The following is a 20,329-nucleotide window of genomic DNA, read 5'->3' as shown; positions in this document are numbered from 1 at the left end:
GAAAGTTACACATGCAACTCGTATGTTAAGCAGAAAAAATAAGGAAAACTAGAGAAAAAGCTGACTAGTGAAAAGATCAATGAGAAAGGAGCAAGCAGTATTTTAGTCTACTTATTGGCTTGTGCTCAAGTTGTTTCTCAAAAACTGTAACACTATATTCCTCTTAAAAATTAAAATGATAATTGCTTTACTCAAATTTATAAACATCCTCCTAATACAAAGTGTTTTGACTATAAGCCACATTGTGAATTTCATAGTCCACAGCATACAAACATGCATTAGAAATACACCACCACCACGGCAACTGGCCACACTGGGTACCTACACCTTATTAGTAGACACTTTGCAATAAGTTAGCCCAGTTATGCTCATCTGCACAGGAAGAGCACATTTGCATATTGCTTTGTTCTAAACACAGGTGCCCAGTGTCTGTGTGTGCAGAACTCCACCAAAAGGATTAGAGTCAGAAGCAGTAAACAGTGATTTTACAACAAACATGGGGTGTGCCTCTACCTGTCACTGGAAGACAAGAATATTAACAGATCTGGAACTAAATCAAGGTGTTCACATTACAAAACAGAAATCTTTATCTCTTGCAAGTGTTAGTCTGTAAATTACCATTCTCTCAATCACCCAGGTTAATGAATTTTCAGTTAGCACCACCTGACCTTAATTGTGCCCAGTATAAGGCACCATGGGTGTGCTGCCCTTAGTTGTGCTGAGCTTCACTTTTGACACCTGAGACAGCAAAAGGCAACAGGAAAAATAAAGGCGGCATAAAACAGACAGAGGGAGAGATGAAGGCATAACAGAATAGCTATCCCTGAATGGCAAGACCTTGGGGAATCTTGAATTTGTCCCTTAAAGCAGACACAGTGAGCATGCATTTGGGTATTTGTTGTAGCATACCGTTTGAAATAATGTGTTCAAAATCTAACAAACAAAATGAGACTTAATGAGCTCTTCACTGCCCAACTGGGAACAAATGAAAAAAGTATTCTTTGGGCAAAGAGCAATCTTTCAAAATATGAAGCAGATGGATTATCTGCATTTTGGGAAAAGTTTTTCTTAATCTTAGATATATCTGAAACAGTGTGGTGTTTTCCTAATACCCATTGAAGACAGTCATCTTCACCGTGAACAAATTATACAGGACAGAGAAGAGAGTATTGGGCATCTCAGGAGGGGGAGCCCCTCCCATCTCCACAGAATCAAATTAAATTTCAACATCCAGAAACCTATTCTGTGAACCTTGATAAAGATTGATTTGTCCATTTTTTTCCCTTATAATTACATGATGTCCTTCTGTGTATCTTGAGGAATTGCTTATTGCATACTAGCAATTCCTATTTGTAATATGCATCTTCATGACTCTCTGGAATTTTAAAAAATGCTATAAAAACAGTAGCATATCAACTGTGCCTTTTTTTAAAGCTATTTTTTTTCTTAAGAAAACAAACTTTTGCAACTGAACTGTTTGCCATCTCTTCTCCAATACTTTTCAACTGGTTAGCAAACTTGTGTCAAATTTGGTCAATAGGACAGATCTCTAGAAATCTCAGTATGTTTTCAACTTCAAGGAACTGGTAAATGAGGGAAAAGTGGGCAGAACTCGCCCATTATTAATTTGTTGAGGCACTAGTACAACATCCTGGCTGGAAAGAGTACCAGTGTCATCTCCCTGCTGAGACACAGCTCTGTTCTGCCCTGCTTGCCCAGGGGAATGAGCCAAGGCTGACAAGGTGGGAGAGCTGATGCACAAGGGGAAGGGACATGCAAACTTCTGCCACTTGGCAGCAACCTGCCCACATGAACTCCTTAAGCCAGTTTTGACACCAAGGCACTGTAGCTAAGCTGCCTCTGAGGTAACTGGAGACTAATCTGATTAAAGCACATCTCACTATCACTGTTAACACCTTCTCGTGAAAAATTACAATTCTTCAACACTGCCATTGCCTTTCTTGCCACACAGTTTAACATTTTCCACTGCCTGTCTGATTTCCTAGTTATTCAAGTTCCCTAGGCCAGATTTACACTGTAGTATCACTGAAAGTAAATTTGTCACCAATTCACTCAATTCTTTAACCGAGCTTCTGCAAGTTTACACAGTTCCTTTCATTTTGATTGCTTGGAAGTTTTAGGACAATTCATTTACCTGTGTTAAGCATGAGGTGAAGAAATATACCTTTTCTTGGATTTGCAGAAAGGAATGATGAAATCTTGATACATGGATGGCCCTCAACAGGAAGCATTCTGAATGGCTTTAATCAGGTAGCATGAAAATTCTTGGGGTTTATTTAGACGAGCAATTGCCAGCAGCACTACAGACTTTATAAAGAACAACAGTAACCCCAAGGTAGTGTACTTCAAACTTTTGCTTAAGATCTCACATGGAGTGTATGTGGCAGCAGGATTTACACTGAACCCAAAACTTGAGGAAAAGGTAACATTATCATTCTCACAGCAGTACTCTTTCACCTCTGCTGGATACCTGCTAGCAAATGCCCCATCTCGTGCAGCTCACTCCTGCAGAAACGATGCATCCTATACCCACACAGAAGCCATCTGCTGATGGACATGCACCACATGTTGCACTCATGCAGTAGAAAAATTTGGACCACAATTTAGCAAGCTACATTCCTGGACTGAGAACTACATTACTATTAGAATCTGACAACTTCCAAGCCAGCAGGCATTGCAGAAAAGTTATGAATCCCAAAGGATGCAGCCATGTCAGCTTTCACACTGTCATATGCTTTCTCATTTGAAAAGGTGACGTGTTATCTTATTTTCAGTTATTTATCTGAAGCACCAGTGCCAGGTGTATTGACCCGTGGTTTAAGTTTTAAAAAGCTTGCTTCTCTAGCTTGAACCTGGGGTCTGGGGAAGATTCAGAACTGACAAAAGTAACAACTTCTCATAGTGCACTTCCACACATAGCTGCTGCAGTTAATGACATCAAGGCTGTTTAGGAGCCTGGAGATTCCTTCAAACCTAACAACAAACCAGCTTCAGCAGAATTTCTCCTATGCATGGAAATCTTCCCCAGGAACTACAACTGTTTACCACAGAAAGAACAGAAAACTAACCAAACCACAACAGATTTGAGCCCCAGCCTCAATGGATTAAAGTCTTGTAACTCTCTACCAGCAACGGGAGATACCACATCTGCCTTTATCCACAACTGCTCACAATGTCAGTACTTTTGTTTTGATAATATCTGAGGTTACTGGTTCCATTTCCACCAAATATAACAGGAAGCTTTTGAATAAAAACAACTGAAGTACTTCAAAATATATATACCTGCTTTCAGGCTCCAGTTATTCACATCTTTACAAAAGGAAGATGTGGCTACTTAACTGGAGAAAGACCTTAAGTGAAAGAATTTCATTCAACTTGTTAACAGCTTATCTTTTTATTTTGTCTTCATTCAACATTAGTAAATAGGACTGTGAGGGGGGGCTGTATAATGCCTTCAAAGAACAAAAGCTTTTACGCACACAAATAAAAGAAAGAACAGAAGGTTGCAGGGCTGAATTACCTGAAAAAGTGAATCCTAAAAAACAATTATATAGCAGTGTAAATCAACCATGTAAAACAGAGAAGAAATGCCACTCAAGACAGAGGTGGAAGAGCTACAACACCCTGTCTCATACATTGTGTTGGGTGATGGTTCTCAAATTAAAGTCTTCTTGTTACCTTGCTGGATTCCTCCAGTTGAGTGCCTCGTTTCCAGGCCTCAGAGAACATGGAGCTGACAATGCTTTGGGAACGGACATGTCCAGCTGTCTGGGTGTCAGAAACTCCACTGTCAGACTGATTAGAATGATTTGATTGAGATTCTGTTCAGAAAAAAAAAAGTTAAGGAACAGTTAGCATATGTTTCTGAATGTAAAAGTAGTATCAGTATGCTTATAATACAACTCTGAGTGACTTGTTAAACATGTCCCCAGAGGACACTGCTCCCAGTAATGACTGCATAAGCTCTAGCTCACATCCAGGCCCATGACCACCTGGAAAATAAAAGTGCAACAGATGCCTGGTATTAAACAAATCTGAAGCTGCACAAGGATGAGAGCACATCAGATATGTTTCAAAGTAAAATCACACTGCAGCTGTATGGGTTCTGAACCATGCCACATCCCTACACTTTGGGAAAAGCCTCATTTGCCCGCAGCCTGCTCTCCCCAGCACAACCTTAAAAACAGACCCTGGGCACAGGCTGTGGACAGGCAAACTGCACCAGCCAGGGTAGGACACTGCTTCCCATGACCCATTCCTCAACACAAAAGAAGGACTGGTGTGCATCCTGCAAGTAGCCAACACAGATGATGCTCTGGTCCACACAGTGTCTTGATAAGAAAGCAGCAGGCACTGCCAGACCAATTTATTCAGCCTGGCACTTGCTTTCTGTGTAATCCCAAACTGTCCTGGCACAAGTTGGAATGCAACTTTGACAGAAAATGCACGGCTGGTGGGCTGTGGCTCAGCTCCCTACAAGAATTGACACACTATCAGAAAGATAAATAGTCTGGATGGAGAAATTGTCAGTAGCCAAGAATTTACTACTATGCCACACAGTTTAAACAACAAGGTACCTTCTCAGTAAGATGGCATTTGCTTAACTTGTTCTTACAGGCTACTTTCTGAACCTGTCCAGTTCGGTAGCATTATTTCCCAACCTGTATCTGTGGTGGACAAAACACCTTCACACAACAGCACATTTTCAATAAAGAACATAGCCCCTGAAGGTTCTGAATAACCCACCAAAGCATCAGTCAGCTCTCAACAGTGAAATTACACTGCATAAACCATTTATCAATTTTTAAACTATTACATGCAACAAGAAACCAGCCTCAGTTCTGCTGAGAGATAAACAGGAGCATGTTGATGCAGGCAATACACAATTTGACATGGGAACAGAAACAGGATTTTCAAAGTTTTCTCTAAAAAGATTGTTTGGATCTTTGCATTTGGGCAAAGGCTATTTCTCATTTTCCAGTTTCAAATATTTCAGTTAACAAAGTAGTTTAAGAAATACGTATATATGTTCTATGCATCATTACAATACAATATTAAATTGATTTTTCAAGTAGGTGAACACAGAGGCATCAGGAATTTGAAATGATGATTTCTCCTCTCAGTATAAGAAAAACACTGGTTTTTGGAGATTAACAAGAAAGTGCTACATATTTCAAATACATACACCACTGCAAATAATATAGCAAAATAGGTTTTTACCTGTGTGTGTATATATACAGACAAATGTTATAGATAAAGTCTATGTTTTAGACTAAACATAGCATAAAAGACTCTGGAGAAACAAGTCAATTTCCTGCAATAGTCTGTCTTGAGGCACCCAGATAGCAGATGATAATAAAGACAACTGAACCTTTGTATTATGAGATAGATCCCATTGTTACCTGGCAAACTAGATGAGCTGGAGCCTGACTTGATACTGGAGCTAGACAAGGAGGTCCAGTCATATGCTGATTCTGTTCTCTTCAATGCTTCCTGATAGTTCATGTATAGCTGCTTCCCGTACTAAGCAAAATGACAAACAAGTTTAACAACTCTATATAGGCTGTGCACTCTTTTCAGACTGTTAAGCTCCACCTCTGGCTTCTCTACTACATCTTTCCTCCTGCCAGTCCCCCCAAAGCAGCACAGGCTCTATGTTAAGGAGTTCAGGCAATATTAATAGTATTAGTGAACTGCTGAAAGAAAGAAAAACAATTTATTTATGCTAGAAGAGACAGTGTCAAGTGAGAAATGACCCAATGAATAAACTAAGCCAAGTTGAGGATCTTAGAAATCAACTCTATTTTCTAAATTCTCTTTTCTCATAAGCCTTCTTTTTTAAAATCTGAAAGGAGCTGGCTAAAATCCACCCATGATGCAAGTCAGAACTGTGTCATGTGATAAAGGTGCAGCAGAAACAAGAAAAGGCCCAATTACTGACTTATTATAAAAAGCCTAATAATTTTGCTAAGGAATAAAAAATGTAAGACGATTTTACAGTTCATATTCAGAATAGTTAAACAGAGGGAAGTTAGATTTACCATGCATTTTGCTAAGTAACTGTAGGTGGTTTTAAGCAGATGATGACAACTATTCATGACAACAGTGTAAGACTGCCTGGGGGTTACCTTAGCAATGCGGATGCCATTGATCCACTGGTGTAGAGTTCTTACATCATCACAGCAAAGATATTTGATATACTGCGACTTCTTCTGGATCTGAGGATGCTGCAAAAAAATGTGCACTCTCATGAATATTTTCATAGCTAGGAAAGCATTTACTTCTTGAGGTCTATACAGATAAACCTAATGCTGGTAGCTCTTCAACAATAGTCTGTATTCAAGCCCACTTAAAAATATTCCAGGGTATTTCAGGAAGAAGTTTCAATGGGGATTGCTTCACACACACAGACCTGGCAGTGTGTCCAGCATGTACTGATTTCAAGTTTGAAACACTAAGGAAGAGCAAGTGTTTTATTATTTTAGGGCTGTAGTACTTTCTACCCTCCAAGAGTCTTCAGTACCTATGGACTGACTCACCATTTGACATAGACAACTGATATTTCACCTTTCTTTCACATAAAAATCCCCCAAACCAGAGGAAAAGAAACACACTAGTGGTCTCTGCCTTTGCATGCTTAAGTGAGACACTCCCCAAGTGGTATTGTGCTGTTAAGCACAATTCCATATTCAGCTTGTAGAGCCTTGGAGGCTCCCACCTTACTGATACAGGGCTATCATCTAAAAATACTTGCTGCTCCCACATGCATGTATAAAAAATGTAAAGGCACTGTATTTATCAATTCAGCAGTCAAGAAACAAATGCATGTTTTTAAAAAATCAGTCACTGGAAATCATTCTGGATGGACTATTCAGTTGTTTTCTGTCCATGCTGTATAAGTTACAGGTCTCTCAGCTGTTGAATACTCTGGTTCTTATCCTTTCCTCTGCTAGCTTACAGCTCAGTGACACAACATAGTTTTGCTAGAGGAGCATAGGTATTTAAGTTTTACTGAAGACTGTCTGAAACATATATCAAAGAGCTTTTAAGCTTTTCCAGAATATTTTATCTGGCTGCCTTCCAAAACAATTATTTTAAAATGAACATAAGATGTTTACACCCATAAACAGAGTATATATAACAAATTTTCTTATGACAGTAGATAGTTGTTTTCATTTTTCATTAGCAACCTCCTTCACATATATATTGTATAACAAAGAAGAGTCTATAGAAGCAAATACAATTACTTCACTAGCAAGCCATCTTCTTCCTGGACTTGTTCAAAAATTTGGTTACATAGAAATAAAAGAACTTCTCAGAAATCTGACACCTAGGACCAAGGAGTTAACTTTATGTACTAGCACACAAATGTTACATTTAGCAATAGCACAGCTAACACCTAACTTCAGCACACTAAGTTTTGATATAAACAAAGGAGTGAAGATAAAGAGATCCAGTCTGATGTCAGTAGAGAACTGGGCCTTCAGTTTGTATTTGCCATTCACCTGTCCCAAAGGAGATACTTCCTAGCTTAGTAAGCCTTTGTGGCACAAAACTCTATTTCTATTTAAAAAACTGTGTGGTTTCTATACATTTGTACTAATTGAAAACATTGATGTAACATTATAAGAACCAATGAAGGCAGAACTGAATCCTGCTTAATGTAATAATTTGGTGACTCGTCAGCTCCACACAAAATCCAGCTTCACTTGGTGTAAGCTACCCAAACTAAATCTCCCCCATTAATTTACTTAGGGACAATTCCTACACATTTTTGTGTGTTCATTAACATTACCATTAAATGTTATGCTCAGAATAGCAATTTTTTTTTCTTTTTAAAATCTACTTTGTGTGGTCAAAAAGTCTGAAAAAGTAATATACTATTAACCTGTCCAAATGATATAGACAGAAGTGACATATAAGTAGAAAAAAAATCAATTTACTTCAAGGAATTTATAAATACCACAGAATACTGACATTTTTGTTTGCATTCCGTGACCTATAAGAACATGGAAAATACTTCTAGTTTCAGCTGTGTATGTTCTCCACTAATATCACGTCCCATATTTAATATTCATTGTCTCCTCAAAGACATGTTGTCCCGTCCACTGGAAAATGAAACCCTTTTTCAGACACGGGACAGGCAGCCACACACTCCAGGCACAGTAAATGGTCTAATGTACTGACATGTAACTCCAGAGCAGGGAGGGGAAAAGTGCAACTATAACCATCTCTTGTTACTGGCACCTTTTCAAATCCATGAGGACACCTTACTTGCTGTGAACACAGTGTGAAAACCTGTTCTAAAATAGCTTGGTACCCAGCTATCTTGCAGGAACTGACACCATTCTCAACACTGTGTGGGAGTTAACAGAAACTAGGAGATGTGTTGATGCAATTAAAATAACTTGATGCACTCAAGTCATTATATCTGTTTAAGATAAGGTCACTGGTTTTATAACAGTTTTTGCTACTTGTTCTTTCTACCTGTCCTTTATACTCAGAAACTGCTTCCTGCACAGCATCCCTTTTCCCTCATGTCAGTCTACAAAGGCTAGACTTGAATCTTTGATATCAATTTCTGCACTACTCTGGACCTACACTGAGAAGATAAATCCCTGGATTTAGCATTTCAAGGGGTATTATTTCTTTGAACCTAAACAGCTGTAGGATATAGAGTTGCCAAATGGAAAACACTTTAGTGTATGTTTTAGAGTATAATGAAGAATTAAATAGACTGGCAGTCATCAGTCTGGAAATAAAACAATTCAGGGTAATATGAAAAGGTCTAGGAAGTCATGACTAGCACAGAGAACAGGCAACACCTGTTCACACTGTACACAAGAACTTGGGGAAAATGAAATGAAAAGCAGCTGATGGTTCAGAACAAGTAAGAGTGTATTCAAGGTGTAGCCAAGTGCTGCAGAGTTACCTTTAGCACTAAACAATAGTCTGTGGGTGCCTTGTACTTGTTCCGATAGTCCTGCCCATAGTAAACACTGACATGGTCTAGCTGTAGGAAGCACACAAGATCCCTTGAGACCTAGGAAATACAAAAGCAGTCATTTACAAAGCATCTTTATAAAAATCCACACATACTGACACCATCAGTCTAATGCTGTGATCCAATACTAATAAAAGGTTTAATTAAAGTAAAATACTAGTTTCAATCTGATTCAAAAACTACCAACACAAGAAGGAGATACAGCTATGCATAAACTCGTTCATCACAGCTTCATTTCTAACTGAATTCAGTTTGTTCTTAGTGTTTTGTCTGTTTTTTGCCTTTTGACAACATTTTACACTGAACGACTAATGTTTACTCAGAGCAGGTATCAGCAGAAAGTATTATTGCTTGATCAAGAAGTTATCAGCTTCTGGTTACATTTCACCTTGGTAATAATCAAGGTGTCTAAATTCCAGTGTGACTGTGAGTAGAATTCTAAAGATGTTTGGCAGTGAGTGTAGGGCAAAGAATTTCAAGAGGCTACTTGCATACAAATTGTTTTAATGAAGCAAAACATTATAAAAAGAACATCTGACATGCATCCACCTCTAAAAGGAGCTGTTGTGCTGATAGAGATTTCCTCTTTGTTCTCAGATGTGTGGGGAGGTGGACTTCCTGTACTGGGAATCATCTGATGCTGTCAAGACTGATGATGGATGACTTGAACTCACAGTAGTTCAGCCTTGAAGCTGTATTTTATTTGTAGTGGCTTTCTACTTATTTTACATTACTGATTCAGAGAACAGCAGTAAGTCTTGAAGAAGCAGTAATTCTTGAAGAAATGGAATTACATTTACCAGGTCCCATTTATATGAACTAACTAAACACAATGAAATTATGCAGACTGATTGTGGAGCTGGTCTGATACTTCATGATTGACAATTGTAGAACGATTTGGTCCTCCATTTGAATTCTGCTTGAACAAAAACCAGCTTATTAGCTCCACCAAAAGCTTTTCCTCAAGTATTTCTGAACATCTAACCCTAAGCTAACTCAAGAAGTAGACCCCTGTATTCTTGTATTTTTAAACTGAGGTTACACCCTTCACATAAAGCGCTGCCACAAAAATTCACACAATATTTCCATGCTAAAGCCAGCCTTTTAATTGAGGGATGTGGCACTTGGAAAGGCACAGCTAAGCCAAAACTTAAAGCCAATTCTTGTGTGCACTGTTTGACAGCAAGAAACAATTGCTTTAAGCAGCATACCTTTGCCTTGCCCTTAGGGACATAGTAGATTCCAGAAGCCCGAAGAAGGAAGTAACGTTTCTTCCAGGATTTCTTACCATCCTCTTTCAGCCACAAAACTCCCTCAATCTCTGGCACAGTTACAGAACTTCCACAGAAGCATTCCTGCCAATAAACACAGCAGTTTGGGAAACAGACAGAACAGAGAGCATGCAGTGGTTTGTTCTGGATGACTGAAATTCTTTATCCAAGGAATGCACTCATAGCAGGGACAGCTCTTTTTTCACATGAGATATGAACTGCAGATTAATCATAGAAGCAATAAGGTAATTCAGACAAACATGATGGGGCATCTGAGCATTTGTTCAGTGCAACAATGACAAAAAAATCATTAGCAGCTACTGTAAAGATTTTCTAACCACTGCTTCTCAGTAATAGATCCCCTAATGGCTTTACTGGCTTTAAGGTCACAAGGTCACCCTATATAGCTTCATATATATAAGCACACACAAACCTAGCTGTGCATCCATCAGACACAGCTGCCATTCATTCCAGAAGTGCTTCACTGCTACTAACTGCCCACAACACTGCAACTTCTGCTAAGGCTCTATTTATAAAGAACTAGAGAAAACCAAATGCTTTAAATACACTCTAGATTAATGTGCAGCCCAGAGACTTATGACTAATCCTAGAAGACAGAAAGAATTAAGCTGAATTACAATTCTCTGCATGTTGTGGCTTGAAACATTTCTTTCATCCACAGTACACATACACTTATTAAAACCCATACTAACAATATACTAATAACACGCATATGCTACTTGTAAGTTACACTGTTTTGATTTTAATCCAAAATCAAACACCCCAAATATTTACCTTTGGGTGACTAAGTAAATAATAATCATTATTCTGGAAATCAAGTGAAACCTATGGCACTTAAGCCATATCACTAAAATATTTTTATTTCAGCTTATGAAAGCTATAATTTACTGTTTGCTTTATTTGCACCACACTTTTATGCCCTTATTTCTGCAAGCTGGTTAATGTGTTTGATAATAATTAGTTTTCTGTCATGCAATTATTAAAATTCAATATTTGGGGTTTTTATTTAGAAATTTAATTGAAAAAAAAATTTACTACTTCGCTTATTATCAAAATTTGAAATATTAACTTAGACCAGTCTCCAGACTCACGCTCTAGAATTCTGTAGTAATAAAAATATGGAAAGTGCTAGTAAAAATTCTCTACCACCACAGGTCAAAAGAAACCCAGGTGACAATTCTGCAAATTTCAATTTGAAATTAATGGTTTTAGCCATACCTATAGGCAACCTTAATTTGATTATCACTGTGTATGGTATTTACATACTAAACTAAATACAGAAATTTTTTTTTTTAACTGATCACATCTGAAACCAAGTTACATTAAAACAGCCATTTATCTCAAATATAAGATATTCCATTCACAGTCTTCCAGAATTACATTCAGGTCTGTCCATCAATTTTAATCACCACAACCTTCTACAGTTTGCCTTCAAGCTCCAAAATGACCATTGTAACCTTTTTTAGTTTGACATTCTTACCTCTAGCAGCACCTCTTTATTTCTGTCTGCCATCTCAGAGGTTTCTTTCTTCCCCAGAAGATAGTTCTGTAACAAAAGGAAGTTTAATATTTCTATAGGCATTCTGAAATCAAGCCAATGGCAGTTCCTGTTTACTTTTCTGTAGCAGTAAGAACAAAACTTCGTATACTAACTGAAATTGTCAGATTGCTAAATAATGTATTGAAGTAACTTATAATCATCTTTACCAGAAATATCCATCAGTCCATACTCTTACCTAACAGCCTCATAACAACATCATCCTACCTTTCCATGGAGCAAACAGCTCTCTGTTACAATGCATCCAGAAATAAAAATACTATGAACTTGTAAATACCACAATAAAAATATAAAAAACCCCAGAGATCTGTTACATACTGTCATTATTTCTGTGTTCAAAGAAGCACACATAGAAGCAATGTACTTCTTTCCACCTTTCCACCTGAGTTTTGCTGAACAGAAATATTTATTTTCAGAAATAATTACTAAATAAAATACTTGCTGACTTCTTAAAAGGAACTTAATTATGCACAGGACCATAATATTTATCTTATAATAATATCTTTTTAATACGTTTTTTACTCTTATTCAGTTTGGAAAAGACTGGGACGATGAAAAATATTTTCCTAACCCCTAACTCTAATACTGGAAAAAACTCAAATATTCACAAAGTTTTGCCAGTTCAGTATTTTAAAACAAGGAGAAATATTTGGTTTATGCTGTATGTCACTCCTATGACAGTGCCTACTATATATACTAATAGTAAACCTGTAATCTATAAATTTTTAAAAACAATGTAGAGTTTTGGTGCTTCAGTGCAAAGCGCTTGCATAAGACTTGGTTTTTAGTTCTTGCATAAAAATAAATAAAATCAAGTACACTGATGTCCCATAGGACAAACATGCAGAACTGATACCCAGCTGAAATCCAGTAAATTAGCAATAGATGCCACACAGATATAAAAATAACCTATCAGCTTAAAATGGAATAAATTAGGTAAAAGTTAAGACAGAGATCAAATGATACTACAGACAATGATCAAGTGAATTTTCAATGCAGATTCTTCCAAGAGCCACCTTCTGCTTTTCTGTTTCTTTTCCTCCAGTCCCCTAGAATACTGAAGTGCTGCCAGATACCAGGTCTGTAGCTACCATTTGAGAGAAGAGATGTCTTTGAGACCATTTGAGAGGAAAAGGGGCCTTTGATTTCTCAGCCAGGGGGCAGGAAACACAGGTGAACATAGGCAGGTCCCAACTTCCACAGGAAGGGACACACACACTCTTCACTTGCCATCTGACCATGGAGTAGCTATTCTCTTAGATTTTGTCTTCCCCTTCTTGCCAGCAATGTAAGAATGCACAGTGGAGAGACATTACTATTAGCAATATCTGTCAACACCTTTCTTGCATATTTACATAATTGAGCAGCACGAAGTATGGGTGTAAATCCCTGGAAACTGCCTGCCTTCAAGTGCATTAAAACTACTTACAAACACATTAGCAAACAGATTGCTTCAGCTCATGGTTGTCTCTTAGGGATTGACTTTGTGCCAACAACACTGTGGATGTACGTAGTGCTCAAGTGCAAAGTTGCCTGGCATTTTAACACATACGCAAGCATCAAAATGAAAGTATGGAAATTAATGCTACCAAAAAAGTAAGAACTTGCAGTCAGCCACACATGCATTCAGCACGAGTCTCAGGCTTACCTGTGGGTTCTTGAAAAGTGCATATTTCTCTATACGTTCCACGAACATTAGTTTGTTTTGGCTATCTCTTGTCCAGTTCAGGAGATTTTCAACTAAATTTTCATGATCTTCAAAGATCCTTTCTGCAGCAATAACAAGTGAGCAAATACATTGGAATCTGTCACATTTTGTGATAGAAACTAATCTTTAGTCATTTCTAAGAGACAAGGCATATATGCAGAGAAAATAGAGTTCAAGTTGTGATACAGTGGGTAAGAAGTTTATGCTAAGAGACTAAAATAACTTAGTCCACTTCCAGACATGCCTGGTTTAATTTTTCTACATCCAGTCACTCAACATGGACTTCCCGTACCTTCAAGCTTATAGTTCCACAACATATGAAATGGTTTTTACTTGTTTTATCTGAGAAGGCCTACCATCCCACAGGAACACTGCAGACTCAAATGATAACATTTCAAAGCTTATGAGCACAAACAAGAAGGTTGTCACATTTATGTGTTTTCTGGTCTACACAGCTCCCAGAGGAATGGATCTGGGCAGCTTTTTCGGCACAAAATTTGTTTCTTCATTCCCAATGACTATTTCACTCAAAGTATCAAAAAGTAGTGGGCAATGATCAGAAGGAAAACAAAATGCTTCTGAAATGCAGAATACCCATGGCTAGTAGAGGTGCTGTGAAGAAGTCTGAAAACTGACACTGTCTACCTCCTATGATCTCTGTTGCTCAATAAATGATGTATCAACAATAGCTTCTGAGAACATTGGTTCTCAGTCAAAGCTCTGAGCTTTGACTCTCCATTGAAAAAGTTACACTAGTGCACTAGTATAACACTTAGAATACTAAAAATAGACAAAAGACAACAGAGTAAAGAAAAAGAGGAAAATTTACTGAAATGGTAGAAACTAGCTGAAAATCCTCATTGCATAATAAATAAGAAATCTTTAGGAAACCACTAGATCAACTTTTTCACTCAAAAAACACACTGAAGTGAAATCTAGCTGTTTACAATTTGTTCCTTCTTCATATAGGCCACACAGTGGCATTTCAGGAAATTAATTTTCTCAGAATCGTCTGGGACCTGCATCACCTTTCAATTGCATGTAGAACATGATTTTTTCCCACAAAATCAATTCCCTCACATTCTTACAGCATGTATATGGCTGATTCAACCTAGAAGCTATTGCTAATGAAGACTCAGGTGACGGATGGCATCTCAACATCTTAGTGTGAATGCAACAAAATGTCATCTGCAGGGAGTGTCAGATGGTAACACATTACTGTGGTCTGAATTTTCTAAGAAGTTTCTGAGTCATAATTCATTACTTCCATCAAGCTCTATAACAAGATAGCAACAGTGTCTTCCAGTAAAGTAAAAAATTCACTACCTAACAGAAGAATAAAACAAAAAAGCTTCAGATGATCACGATACAAAAGTTTACATCTCACTACACCTTCATTAGTGAAACTGGATAGCTTTCAAAACATATCAACTTTCATTACAAGAACACAGTTTATTAAACTTCTAAATTTTTGAGCCTAGTAAGATACTGGTTTTTATGTGATAGGTAGAAGATTCAAAGAATACCCTGTCAGCCCACAACAACCGTTTGTATGCTACACTACCTACAATAGGCAAGGTTTCACCAAAACAGAGAGGAAACAATAACTTTCATTGTAATTTGAAATCAAAGTGTTTGGCTTCAGCTGTGCATTCTTTTAATCGAAGTCGATAGATAAGACATACCTTACCCTTTCCTCTTATTTTCCATTAAGATGCTATATCTTTTGGCTAAATAAACAATTTTGTATATGCAATGAAGTGCAAAGGAGCTTTAACTGCTTTTTGAGGAATATTGCTAATTGCATTAAAATATTTAACAAGGAAAAATATAGATAGCTTTATACAATAGGAGTTCTTAGTATCAGTTCAAAATACTATTTACAAGGAAGAAGCACAGTAAGTGGTTTATCCCTTTATCTTTCTTCTGTGAAGAACACATAAAAACCAAGAGGCTCAGTGACCACACTAGTAAGATTTCTATATCACACCACAGAATTTAGCCATGCTTTTAACATAAAAGAAGAAATCACTTTCAGATCATTCTGAAACAAGGTCAGTCATGAGCTTTATTACATGAATTAGCATTTACTACGTTAATGAATGGGATGATGAACATTATGAAGACAAGTATTTAAATCATTCTGAAGATTAGACTACTGCTGCATCAATGAATAAGAATTAGAAATGCTTAGAATTATAACTTACCCATTTGCAATTCAGAGATGGTTTCCACCAATGACCAATCTAAACTGTAGCCACAATGTGATTTGTCCATCAGATTGTCTAATACTTGTCTCACTGTTTGCCTCTCATCCACCATCATTGTTTTTGAGCTATCATCAGACATATGGACTCTGATCACCAACTGTTAGGCAGAAAATTAAGAAAACAAACAGAAGGATTAATCTACCATATTTCAAATAAAGTGAGGTTTCTAAGATCTTGTTTATTCTTCTAAGATTTTCTTACACTAGTATAAAATTCAATCAAAACACTCCCTCAAAATGTAAGAGGTCATAAATGATGCCTAGATATTTGCATCTCAAGACACTTAAGATACTGCTCTCCTTCAGCAGAAGAAAATAAATATAAAGGTCTTTCCAATACAATGAGAAAGTCCTTCAGTTGTGTGTTAAGAAGGAAAAAAATCCTTCCTGTCAAGCATTCCTGTTCTGATAATAAAGTTTCTTTCAGACAATATCTAGGTGGAACAAACATAGATAGAGAGCTCTGCAAAAAATTACAAAGAATCTGAATTTTTCAGATGTGCAGTTTAAGCTTTCTGCCTTCTTCCTATGGTATTTTCTAAAAATGGTTATTATGTAAACAATATAGCATACTAAACCTTACTTTCCTGGGGAATACGAAGCACTAGTGTGAAAAAATCTGCTTTTAGAACACAATGACTTTTCATAGGCTTCTTAAAGAGGTCACTGTCCAAAAACAAAAATTAAGCTATTTTTTTTAAACTAATCAAAAGACTAAAGGCATTTTAAGCAACTGAAAAACTCCAGTCATAAAATAAAAATGTTAAATTTTAAGGGCACTCTATATTCTTTAAGGGTACATCAAGTAATGGCAGTAGACTTTCTCCATTTGGTAATCTCCTTCTTTAGGCTGGAATACTTCTCTTCCATTTAGCACTGGCAAATCCTGCTGTGTATAATGGGAAAAGGCTTATGAAGAAGGGGCTGTGAAGAAAACAGGCACAAATTTTAAACATATGACTGCAGAATATACAAGAACAATCTCAGGAGGTTGGACCTTCATTTCATTTAATTAGAAGTTGGGTAAAATCTTCCCAATGAACACTAGCTGAAAAACAAGTTATTTCTTAAGAAAAGCAATGTTATTCCATATCCTAGGATTTTCCTGATTAGGTCCAGTCTAGATGGGAAAGCACATTACCACTGAAGATTAGAACACTACAGTGATCCTGTTTTAAAAAGAGCAACTTAAGGGTAATATACACAAATGAATTTTGCCTCCATTTTCCAGCTGAAAAAAAAGAATAAAATAAGGGTCTTATAAATTGGTATAACTAACTTACCTTTTTCACTTGTGCTTCTTTAATCTTCTCTAATGCAACCCTAATCTTCTCAGCTTTCAGTTTAGCAGCCTGCTCCTCCTAGGGGGACAAAACACACAATTCCAGTTAACACAAACTTCAGTCAGGTTTCAGAGGGTTTAAATTTGAGGCTACCACACTTTAAAACATGAACTGAAACACTGATTTGCTCACGTATAAATCTCTAACTATTTCTTAGTGATGATAGGAACATTTTTTTTCTTAAAAAGTAATAGTTTTCATCTCATATTTACAGATACAACTGCCATTAATTCCAAAGGAACATACTGGAGGTACATATTTTATATAGACATTTGGCATTTCTCTGTTCTCCTGTACTGTAAATAGCCTTATGCTACCAAATATTTTAGCTTATTGTATATTTACAGTCATAGGTTGGGATAATACATATTCAACAGGAGTATACAATGAAGTACACCCAGCAGATTGTTGGCTGATCAACATAAAACACAAATAGCATGCCAAGAAGCATCCAAATCTAACAGCACACAAAGTATGGAAACAAATCCTATAACCAGGATTCCATACTACATGCATTAGTTTGAAAGATTTTAAACTGTTAAATCCATTTGCAATAAGAGGTTTGAACACCTGCTTTGTCTTTACTAAATCCAAGCTGTATTTCCCCTTGTTTTAAGTATTACAAAACACAAGGCAAATAAGCATTCTTTTGCTCTTCTACATAATCTATTTTTATTACAACTGGAAACGCATTAAAAATTCAGGTAGCTTAAATCTATTTGCTGATGCTAAATAAAACCATGTCTTTTTAAGACTAGCAATAAAGATTTTTAAATTCTGGAGATTACAGATATTTCTGCTGAAATTGCATTTGAAACATGCAGCTAAAAATGCAACCACTGTTTAAAAATGAAGTATGCAGTTTTCAGACTTTCAAAATCTTAAACTGTAGATCTTCATTGTGATTAATATCTAAAACCATCATAATTACTTTAAAATCTCTAGCACAAACAAGTCTATTAAAACCCACAGAAATCTCTTCTTAAATATCCAATATCCTTAAAAAAGAATAATTAATATTTTTCCCAGAGTTGAATTACCACTTCCCATCATAACATTAAGCATGCTACAAACATTTAGTTCTCTATTGCTTCCTTCTATGAATGTAATTCATAGTTTCTTTACCATGTGTTTAGATGGTTGCTTTTCTTGCAAAAGCCAGGATTCAACTATCCTGAAATCTACAGAGTTTAAATTTTTGACTTCTCAATAAATTACTAATATTCATACCAATAGCTAAAGAACATTCCCTTGTTATTTACTGCATTCTTAGTAGCTTTTGGTCCTTCACATCTGTGGCCATTCTGCGCACCAGAAAAAACATCACATAATTCTTCTCAATAAAATGAACCAGTAAGTTGACACAAGCAGAAATAATGTGAGCCTGAAACCTTATCTGGGAACTGAATTATCCAGCAACGTTGCTTTTACTAGTCTACAGGGAACTATGACTTTTTATTCACAACAGCAATAATGTCCTGTAGCTTAGAAAGGTTAAATCATATTAGCACTCGATGAAAAACAAATCATGCCATGATAGCAAGAATCACTTATTTTTTCCTATTCATTAACATTAACCACTTCAATGTTTAGAAGTAAATTGTTACTAAAAAATGAGGCTTCACAGCACCAAGTCTGATAGAGGCTAGGAAGTGTTTTGATATCATTCTCAGGCACATGGGGTGACTCTTGGGGATGTCCTGTGCAGGGCCAGCACTTGGACTCAGTGACCCTTGTGGGTCCCTTTCAACTCAGCTTACTCAGTGATTCTGTGACAGACTTGGAAGTTTCTAGAAGTGATGCTATGCACCTGTTCATCATGAAATCAGCAAAAGCAAAAGACTTATTTTATCATATATTTGGAGAAAATATAATTCATGGTTTAAAGAAGCTGCTCATTAACCCAATCAGCACAATTTTCCAGCCCATTTCACTGTACACCAGTGCAAAGCACCAGGAGCACCTGCCTGCCACAGTGCACAGGCAGCAACTCCAGGGCAAGCAACAAACAGCTGTGGCCTCTCATATACCTGTGCCAATTCAGCTAAAATACCTTTGGTGACCTCAAAGTTTATAATCCATCATTCCCTAAAATGCTTTTGAAAACAGATAAATATGTAGACCAAAGAAGATTTTAAGGACTTACTATTTTAATGTGTACCAATTACTTTTCACTTCCTACTCAATTTAATATGAGCCCAGAGATCAGGATTCCTTATGCTTTATTAGAGTTTAACATAATCAGTTTAAATTAGAAAACCCCAAACCAAAACAGAATTACAATTACCAAAGTAAAAACTGCTTCCAACAAGCAAAAAATTGTAAAAAAGAGGTCTGAATTTACTAACTGGAAAACGCAGTGAGGAAAAGAAAGCAAGAATTCAAAATTTCTGAAAGCGTATAGTAGTCAAAGATTTTAAGCTATTTTGAGCAGCAATAAACTAAGCTCAGATTGCGGCTGATGTGGCAAACAATGTCTCATGGGAGAAGCAAGGACTATGTATTTTGATTTCTTAATAAAATAACTTAAAAACTCCCCAAAACTCACAACCATGTATTCTGTTTCTCTCCTAACAGCCCAAGAAAACAGTCCCTGCCCAAAGCCACCCGAGAACAGCACCTAGACACAAACACAGGTCTCTCCTCCCACTGTACATGAAAGCAACACAGCTTCTATCCAGAAGGAAGCATGGGCAGTCCAGCAGCTTGTGCTAATAAGCCAACAATCCTTTTCACTGCACGGGGAGACAGGTAACAGATGGCAAAAATACCCGACTGCCACTGCAAACTATTCAAACTGTTCAATGCCACCAACTAACAAGGCCAGCACATCCAGTCCAGCCACATCTACCCTCATGTATTTGCTTCCCTTTTGCTAGCAAATACTGGCAAGGGTAATGGCGTTGCTAAAGGATTACAGAGATGCAGTAAATTGCAGGACTGCCCCAGCTTCCCAGGCGGTACAGACAGTGTCAGTCCCTGCTGTGGCCATGCACTGCTCCCCTGCACAGCATTACTGCTCACAGAGCACTCCCAGCGCTGCTGGCACGCGGCTCCGGCACACACTGATCTGCAGCAGAACTGACACAGCAGGACAGACTAGCACAACCCACTCTCTGTTAGACTGCCTTTAC

General features: G+C 37.2%; 1 protein-coding gene across 2 annotated transcripts in view; it reads right to left on the bottom strand.

Annotated features, from left to right (window-relative positions):
* Window positions 1–20,329, bottom strand: part of RAPH1 (Ras association (RalGDS/AF-6) and pleckstrin homology domains 1) — an 83,562-nt gene that overhangs the window by 8,728 nt on the left and 54,505 nt on the right. For both annotated transcript variants that reach the window (XM_056496902.1, XM_056496903.1), the window contains 9 exons: window positions 17,136–17,213; window positions 15,791–15,950; window positions 13,524–13,645; window positions 11,798–11,863; window positions 10,237–10,380; window positions 8,954–9,064; window positions 6,150–6,248; window positions 5,424–5,544; window positions 3,700–3,842 (listed from right to left, as the gene is read on the bottom strand). In XM_056496902.1, coding sequence (XP_056352877.1) covers window positions 3,700–3,842; window positions 5,424–5,544; window positions 6,150–6,248; window positions 8,954–9,064; window positions 10,237–10,380; window positions 11,798–11,863; window positions 13,524–13,645; window positions 15,791–15,950; window positions 17,136–17,213 — 1,044 coding nt within the window. The remainder of the gene's footprint in view (window positions 1–3,699; window positions 3,843–5,423; window positions 5,545–6,149; window positions 6,249–8,953; window positions 9,065–10,236; window positions 10,381–11,797; window positions 11,864–13,523; window positions 13,646–15,790; window positions 15,951–17,135; window positions 17,214–20,329) is intronic.

This window comes from Oenanthe melanoleuca, chromosome 7 (genome assembly GCF_029582105.1).
Source record: "Oenanthe melanoleuca isolate GR-GAL-2019-014 chromosome 7, OMel1.0, whole genome shotgun sequence".
Taxonomy (NCBI): domain Eukaryota; kingdom Metazoa; phylum Chordata; class Aves; order Passeriformes; family Muscicapidae; genus Oenanthe; species Oenanthe melanoleuca.
The sequence above is the reverse complement of the archived record's forward strand: the minus strand, read 5'-3'. Positions and strand labels throughout refer to the sequence as shown.